The sequence below is a fragment of the Salvelinus namaycush genome, chromosome 4 (genome assembly GCF_016432855.1).
Source record: "Salvelinus namaycush isolate Seneca chromosome 4, SaNama_1.0, whole genome shotgun sequence".
NCBI classification, from domain to species: Eukaryota; Metazoa; Chordata; class Actinopteri; order Salmoniformes; family Salmonidae; genus Salvelinus; species Salvelinus namaycush.
The window spans coordinates 81,841,819-81,850,989 of record NC_052310.1 but is presented as its reverse complement, the minus strand read 5'-3'; the positions used below and the strand labels follow the sequence as shown (position 1 = coordinate 81,850,989).

The window sequence follows — 9,171 nt, the reverse complement described above, 5'->3', positions numbered from 1 at the left end:
ATCCAAAGACCCCGAATAACATCGCTGTCAGGAACCATCAAATACGATATGGACGACGCATGTGCATACCCGAAGGACCACACCCCCCCCCCCCCCCCCCCCCCCCCCCCCCCCCCCCCCCCCCCCCCCCCCCTTTTTCCTCCAAACATAACGATGGTCATTATGGCCAAACAGTTCTATTTTTGTTTCATCAGACCTGAGAACATTTCTCCAAAAAGTACAATCTTTGTCCCCATGTGCAGTTGCAAACCATAGTCTTGCTTTTTTATGGCGGTTTTTGAGCAGTGGCTTCTTCCTTGCTGAGCGGCCTTTCAGGTTATGTCGATATAGGACTCGTTTTACTGGAGTGGTTGAAAAACAAGATAGAATGACTCCAACCTAAGTGTATGTAAACTTCCAACTTCGACTGTATGTATACAACCCTTCAGAAAGTATTCATACCCATTGACTTAGTCCACATTTTGTTGTGTTACATTCTGAATTCAACATGTATTAAATTGATCTACACACAAGAGGGACTGATCCATTACTATCATGGTCAGGTCTTTATATTGCCGCCCTGGCTCCTGCTTCAGTAGGAGAGCAATCAGTCCCTCTTTGTGTGTGTCCGACAGTTTGACATTTATTTATAAGTAATTAAAACATGATATTAATGGATCTTTCAGTAGTTCATAAACATTTTGGAATACCATCGAAAAGTGAAAAGTGGGTTAACTGCCTTGTTCAGGGGCAGAACGACAGATTTTCCCTTGCCAGCTCGGGCATTCGATCCAGCAACCTTTCGGTTACTAGTCTAACACTCTAACCACAAATAACAATGAGTTCAGTCAGTAAACTGCACTGTGTGTTCATGTTTTGGTATAATGCATCATCTGACTGACTGATTGATTGACTCTATGTGACTCTGTGTGTGTGTGTGTGTGTGTGTGTGTGTGTGTGTGTGTGTGTGTGTGTGTGTGTGTGTGTGTGTGTGTGTGTGTGTGTGTGTGTGTGTGTGTGTGTGTGTGTGTGTGTGTGTGTGTGTGTGTGTGTGTGTAGGATCCTTGTAGGGCTGTCTCAGAATCTTCCCGATAGTACGTTAGGTGACTTGGTGCCTCTCATCGCGGAGGCCTTAGCCATGGGCGTCAAATGCTGCTCAGACGCTCCTCCAGAGGACTGCGAAAGAGATGTGGTGAGAGACACCTATCATTTCATCAACCTTATCACACCTCATCATCCTTATCACACCTCATCATCCTCATCACACCTCATCATCCTTATCACACCTCATCATCCTTATCACACCTCATCATCCTTATCACACCTCATCAACCTTATCACACCTCATCATCCTTATCACACCTCATCATCCTTATCACACCTCATCATCCTTATTACACCTCATCATCCTTATCACACCTCATCATCCTTATCACACCGCATCAACCTTATCACACCTCATCATCCTTATCACACCTCATCATCCTTATCACACCTCATCATCCTCATCACACCTCATCATCCTTATCACACCTCATCATCCTTATCACACCGCATCAACCTGATCACACCTCATCATCCTCATCACACCTCATCATCCTCATCACACCTCATCATCCTTATCACACCGCATCATCCTTATCACACCTCATCATCCTTATCACACCTCATCATCCTTATCATACCCCATCATCCTTATCACACCTCATCATCCTTATCACACCTCATCATCCTTATCACACCCCATCATCCTCATCACACCTCATCATCCTTATCACACCTCATCATCCTCATCACACCTCATCATCCTTATCACACCTCATCATCCTTATCACACCTCATCATCCTTATCACACCCCATCATCCTTATCACACCTCATCATCCTTATCACACCTCATCATCCTTATCACACCTCATCATCCTTATCACACCTCATCATCCTTATCACACCCCATCATCCTTATCACACCTCATCATCCTGATCACACCTCATCATCCTTATCACACCGCATCATCCTTATCACACCTCATCATCCTTATCACACCTCATCATCCTCATCACACCTCATCATCCTTATCACACCTCATCATCCTTATCATACCCCATCAACCTGATCACACCTCATCATCCTGATCACACCTCATCATCCTTATCACACCTCATCATCCTTATCACACCTCATCATCCTTATCACACCTCATCATCCTTATCACACCTCATCATTCTTATCACAACGCATCATCCTTATCACACCTCATCATCCTTATCACACCTCATCATCCTTATCACACCTCATCAACCTTATCACACCTCATCATCCTTATCACACTCCATCATCCTTATCACACCTCATCATCCTTATCACACAACTTTACATTTAACATTTGGCCAGCCTGGCCAGAGAGGGGCCAGGGGTAGGGGGCAGAGGTAGGGGCCAGAGGTAGGGGTCAGGGGTAGGGGACAGGGGTAGGGGCCAGAGGTAGGGGCCAGAGAGGGGCCAGAGAGGTGGAATTGGGCATTAGTGACTAATTTTTCCAGTCAGGTTCTGTTTCAGTTGAAACTGTTCTGATATAATAGCACTCTTTGCTGGCTAAACATTGTACTCCTATTTGTGTGTGTGTGTGTGTGTGTGTGTGTGTGTGTGTGTGTGTGTGTGTGTGTGTGTGTGTGTGTGTGTGTGTGTGTGTGTGTGTGTGTGTGTGTGTGTGTGTGTGTGTGTGTGTGTGTGTGTGCGCCTGCGCGTTCAGGCGGACCTGTTCCAGAGCGCGGTGTGTTCCTCTGAGACCCTGGTAGAGAAGAACCATCTGAAGATGTGCTGTGAGAAGACTGCCGCTGAGAGGACACACTGCTTCGTGGACCACAAGGCCAAGGTAGAATGGAGCACCCCTCCCTCTGAGCCAGGTTCCTAACTAGGTTCCTTCTGCTTGCTCATTGGGGTGTAGACCGGGCTACTGGAAGTAAAAAGGCTTTATGGATACATTTGACTGATTGATTGAGTGGTTGATTGATTGTAGATTCCTCGGGACCTGTCCATCAAAGCTGAGCTGCCCGCTGCAGACCAATGTGAAGACTTCAAGAAGGACCACAAGGCTTTTGTTGGGAGGTAAGTTTTCACACCGTCGACTAGAGACCACACCATCGACTAGAGACCACACCAGCGACTAGAGACCACACCATCGACTAAAAACCACACCATCGACTAGAGACCACACCGTCGACTAGAGACCACACCAGCGACTAGAGACCACACCTTCGACTAGAGACCACACCATCGACTAGAGACCCCACCATCGACTAGAGACCACACTGTCGACTAGAGACCCCACCATCGACTAGAGACCACACCGTCGACTAGAGACCACACCATCGACTAGAGACAACACCATCGACTAGAGACCACACCATCGACTAGAGACATCGACTAGAGACCACACCATCGACTAGAGACCACACCATCGACTAAAAACCACACCATCGACTAGAGACCACACCATCGACTAGAGACCACACCATCGACTAGAGACCACACCATCGACTAAAAACCACACCATCGACTAAAAACCACACCATCGACTAGAGACCACACCATCGACTAGAGACCACACCATCGACTAGAGACCACACCATCAACTTGAGACATCGACTTGAGACATCGACTTGAGACCACACCAGCTAAAATACTGTGTTAGGCCGCTGAGCTATATGGAGTGTTTTTCTGGAATTTACTGAGTGTGTGTGTGTGTGTGTGTGCGTGTGTGTGCGCGCGCGTGTGTTTCAGGTTCATCTTCAAGTTCTCCAAGAGCCACCCGATGCTCCCCCCACATGTGATCCTGGCTATCGCCAAAGGTTATGGAGGGGTTCTGACTACCTGTTGTGGAGAGGCTGAGGCCCAGACCTGCTTCGACACCAAGGTCAGGAGGCGTCTCAGATCGCACCCTATTTTCTATACAGTACACTACTTTTGACTAGAAGCCTATGAGAGAATAGGGTGCCATTTTGTATGCAGTCTCTCTCAATTAATTTCAATAATATTTATTGGCATGGACAGATAAAGCACTTACATAGCCAACGTAAACATTCTCTCTCTCTCTCTTTTCCAGAAAGCTACTTTCCAACACGCCGTCTCGAAACGCGTGGCTGAACTCAAGTCCCTGTGCATCGTCCACAAGAAATACGGAGACCGCGTTGTCAAGGCCAAGTAGGACACGTCAATCTAAAACTCTATGGTTCTAATTGGCTGAGAGCCAGGAGAGCCCGCCCTTGGGCCAGTCCCATTGGTTGATGTGTGTGTCTGTTTGTTCTAACAGGAAGCTGATCCAGTACAGTCAGAAGATGCCTCAGGCCTCTTTCCAGGAGATGGGAGGCATGGTAGACAAGATCGTAGCGACTGTTGCCCCCTGCTGCAGCGGAGACATGGTCACATGCATGAAGGAGAGGGTAAACTGTCTTCTCTCTATTCCTCTCTTTTTATTGGTGGATTTCTCTTTTAGTTCCTCCTCTCTTTTAACACTCTTTCATTTCCTCTCTGTTTACCTTTTAAACTTTCATGCTCTGTCTCTCACCTCTCAACCGCTCACTCTCTCACCTCTTAGTCTCTCACCTCTCAACCTCTCACTCTCTCACCTCTCAGCCTCTTACCCTTTCACCTCTCATCTCTTAGCCTCTCAGCCTCTCACCCCTCACCTCTCAGCCTCTCAGCATCTCACCTCTTAGCCTCTCAGCCTCTCACTTCTCAGCATCTCACTTCTTAGCCTCTCAGCCTCTCACCTCTCAACCTCTCACCTCTTAGCCTATCACTTCTCAGCATCTCACTTCTTAGCCTCTGTCGTGTCTTTGCTATCGTTAAATTGAAGACTTATAGTTTTTATCAAAGATTCCTGTAATTAGGGATTACGCGATCACTTGAGTAATAACGTAACTAATTAACTATGAATTCGAGGGCACCAGGGAAAGTTATTAGATTACAAAGTTATAATTTCCCAATATAACCTTTCAGATATTTTCATATCTGATCAATAGTCTTCTAATTAATGATTTATTTACTTTACCTCACGTTAGTCTCATTCCAAACGTCGTAAATTGTTGATTATCTGCACGAACCCAGTCTTCACTATGAGTCATCCATACATCAATTGTCTTAAATCATTTATTTATTACTAACTAATTAATTCACAGAAATGCACAAACAAACAAACAAACTTAAAAAGGGTTACTAGAAATGGGAGAAATATGCCCTAGTGGCTGAACCGGCATGGCGGCTCGTTAGACAAAAAGGGAGAATTGCGTTCGACTAAGAATTCACTACAGAGTCCATAATTATAACAATTGACATGCTAATCCTTACACATGAACGCTCACTCATTCGGGAACAATTCCAATCAATATATATATATTTACGCTCTGTGTGTGTCGTCTTGATCGTTGGAGTGAAGTTAGTTTCTGTTGGAGTTCCTTCTGTCTCGGTTATTGTGGATAGTTCAGAGTGACATTCGTTATAGAATGGATGTTTCGGCGGTTGTCTTTCTTCGCGTTCAATGATACCGAATTCCTAGCTGCAGACTAGTAGTCAATATCAAAACTTGTTGTTATTCGTATAAGAGTTTAACCACGTGGTATGGTTAAAGATTCAGCAATGTTACTTAACCTTCGTTCTCCCCATGGAGAGAAAACATGGTCTAATGGTAATTTCTCAGAGTCGACTTTTATTCAGATAGCAGGAAGGGGCTGTTCTTGGATGTCTGACCCAACTGGCTCAGGGGCGGGTCCTCGGGTTTAGTTCAAATCAAAAAGGGATTTGTATTTTTCTTAATTAAACAGTCCAAAATCATATTACACAATTATACAAACAGTATCATACTCACTCATTCATTTTATACAACAAACAGATGTAAACCTCATATCTGAGGTTATTATATAAACAGCGGTATGGTAATGTAGTCCCACAGTCTCTCATGAGTTTCCCACGTGGTGGCCAATGGGCATGTTAATAGCTGGACTCTCCACCGATCTTTTATACTTTTGCAGGAACATGAAATATGTTCGTACCTCAAGTTCTGTGAGGTGGGAGAAAATTCCTTTGTCCTGAAAGTTTACCCTCTGTCTAATACTGTTGGGCCATGAGGAGATTCTCAGGAATTTACGACGTCTCTCTGTGACCACAGCATGGGTTGAAGGGGCAGGGAGAGGGGGATGGGGTTTGCAATACCCAAGCAGGCGACGTCATGACACCTCTCACCTCTTAGCCTCTCTTCTCTCAACCTCTCATCTCTCACCTCTCAGCCTCTCACTTCTCGGCCTCTCACCTCTCACCTCTCAGCCTCTCACTCTATCAGGCTCTCAATCTATCAGCCTCACAGCCTATCACTCTATCAGCCTCTCACTCTCTCACAGCACAGCCTCTCACCTCTCACCTCTCAGCCTCTCACCTCTCACTCTCTCACCTCTCAGCCACTCAGCCTCTCACTCAGCCTCTCACCTCTCAGTCTCTCACTCTCTCACCTCTCAGACTCTCACTCTCTCACCTCTCAGCCTCTCACCTCTTACCGCTCACGCTCTCACCTCTCAGCCTCTCACTCTCTCAGCCTCTCACTCTCTCAGCCTCTCACCTCTTACCTCTCACTCTCTCAGCTTCTCACTCTCTCAGCCTCTCACTCTCTCACCTCTCACTCTCTCACCTCTCAGCCTCTCACTCTCTCACCTCTCACATCTCAGCCTCTCACCTCTTACATCTCACTCTCTCAGCCTCTTACTCTCTCAGCTTCTCACTCTCTCGCCTCTCAGCCTCTCACTCTCTCACTCTCTCGCCTCTCAGCCTCTCACTCTCTCACCTTCTCACCTCTCAGCCTCTCCCTCTCTCACCTCTCACTCTCTCACCTCTCACCTCTCACTCTCTCAGCCTCTCACCTCTCAGCCTCTTTCTATTGGGTGTGTGTGTGTGTGTGTGTGTGTGTGTGTGTGTGTGTGTGTGTGTGTGTGTGTGTGTGTGTGTGTGTGTGTGTGTGTGTGTGTGTGTGTGTGTGTGTGTGTGTGTGTGTGTGTCTGCATATACATGTATTTGTGTCCCTGACTCTTCCTGCCTGTGTGTGTGTACCCCCCAAACAGAAGACCCTGGTGGATGAGGTGTGTGCTGATGAGAGTGTGTTGTCTCGCGCGGCGGGTCTGTCTGCATGCTGTAAGGAGGATGCAGTCCACAGGGGGTCATGTGTTGAGGCCATGAAGCCAGACGCTAAGCCAGACGGTCTGTCTGAGCACTACGACGTTCACGCTGAAATAGCAGCAGTCTGCCAGACCTTTACCAAGACCCCGGATGTAGCCATGGGGAAGTATGTATTTACGCACATACATACGTACATGCAGACACACACACATCTGGAAAAGCTGCCTATACACACACAATTCTGACTTTGTATGGGGTGTTGCTATTGGCTAAACGACTGTGTACGGTCTGTCCTGATTGGCTGTCTGACTACTGACACTCTGTATATGGTCTGTCCTGATTGGCAGGTTGGTCTATGAGATCTCAGTGCGTCACCCTGAGTCGTCTCAACAGGTGATTCTGAGGTTTGCCAAGGTGGCTGAGCAGGCCTTGCTCCAGTGCTGCGACAAGGAGGACCACGCAGACTGTGTCAAAACCTCTGTATGTATTACCCATGTGTTATTTCCATACCTACCCCAACCCAAGACAAGTTCCCCTTTGGGGACAACAAAGTTGATCATGTCTTATCTTATCTTCTCTTATCAGAAGACCTAGCTAGCTACACTATATATCAGTCTGTGATGTGTAACCTAGCTAGTTACACTATATATCAGTCTGTGATGATGTGTAACCTAGCTAGTTACACTATATATCAGTCTGTGATGATGTGTAACCTAGCTAGTTACACTATATATCAGTCTGTGATGTGTAACCTAGCTAGCTACACTATATATCAGTCTGTGATTATGTGTAACCTAGCTAGCTACACTATATATCAGTCTGTGATGTGTAACCTAGCTAGTTACACTATATATCAGTCTGTGATGTGTAACCTAGCTAGTTACACTATATATCAGTCTGTGATGATGTGTAACCTAGCTAGTTACACTATATATCAGTCTGTGATGATGTGTAACCTAGCTAGTTACACTATATATCAGTCTGTGATGATGTGTAACCTAGCTAGTTACACTATATATCAGTCTGTGATGATGTGTAACCTAGCTAGTTATACTATATATCAGTCTGTGATGTGTAACCTAGCTAGTTACACTATATATCAGTCTGTGATGTGTAACCTAGCTAGTTACACTATATATCAGTCTGTGATGTGTAACCTAGCTAGTTACACTATATATCAGTCTGTGATGATGTGTAACCTAGCTAGTTACACTATATATCAGTCTGTGATGTGTAACCTAGCTAGCTACACTATATATCAGTCTGTGATGATGTGTAACCTAGCTAGTTACACTATATATCAGTCTGTGATGTGTAACCTAGCTAGTTACACTATATATCAGTCTGTGATGATGTGTAACCTAGCTAGTTACACTATATATCAGTCTGTGATGTGTAACCTAGCTAGTTATACTATATATCAGTCTGTGATGTGTAACCTAGCTAGTTACAGTGTGATGATTGCCTTGACCTGAATACTTGCGTTAGCTCCCCTGAGCTAATAGTTGATGGTTGTTGGCTTTAACTCAGCAGGCTAAACACGGAATTCCTAGTATTTTTAGACCGTAATAATGGCCTCTGCCTCGTCATGTGGCATCATGCCAACTGTATGAACGGTTCTGTCTCCAGCTGGCAGGCAGTGAGGTTGATCAGAAGATCACTGATGAGATTGACTACTACAAGAAGATGTGTGCTGTTGAGGATGCCATGAGCGATGACAGCTTTGAGAAGAGGTGAGGGGTCACGCTTTAACACAGAGATATTGAAGATCAGAGTAGATGAGATTCATGTGGTATGAGATCTTTAACACAGAGATATTGAAGATCAGAGTAGATGAGATTCATGTGGTATGAGTCTTTAACACAGAGATATTGAAGATCAGAGTAGATGAGATTCATGTGGTATGAGATCTTTAACACAGAGATATTGAAGATCAGAGTAGATGAGATTCATGTGGTATGAGATCTTTAACACAGAGATATTGAAGATCAGAGTAGATGAGATTCATGTGGTATGAGTCTTTAACACAGAGAT

General features: G+C 45.4%; 1 protein-coding gene across 1 annotated transcript in view; it reads left to right on the top strand.

The window, feature by feature from the left end:
* Nucleotides 1-949: 949 nt before the first annotated feature.
* The window catches only part of LOC120046859 (albumin 2-like), a gene marked incomplete at its 5' end in the record, with an annotated part of 13,778 nt that continues 5,556 nt past the window's right edge, over nt 950-9,171 (top strand). Inside the window, 9 exons of the mRNA XM_038992426.1 lie at nt 950-1,171; nt 2,729-2,851; nt 2,996-3,084; nt 3,760-3,892; nt 4,082-4,179; nt 4,289-4,418; nt 7,083-7,303; nt 7,485-7,617; nt 8,767-8,870. Of these exons, the coding sequence (XP_038848354.1) occupies nt 950-1,171; nt 2,729-2,851; nt 2,996-3,084; nt 3,760-3,892; nt 4,082-4,179; nt 4,289-4,418; nt 7,083-7,303; nt 7,485-7,617; nt 8,767-8,870 (1,253 nt within the window). The remainder of the gene's footprint in view (nt 1,172-2,728; nt 2,852-2,995; nt 3,085-3,759; nt 3,893-4,081; nt 4,180-4,288; nt 4,419-7,082; nt 7,304-7,484; nt 7,618-8,766; nt 8,871-9,171) is intronic.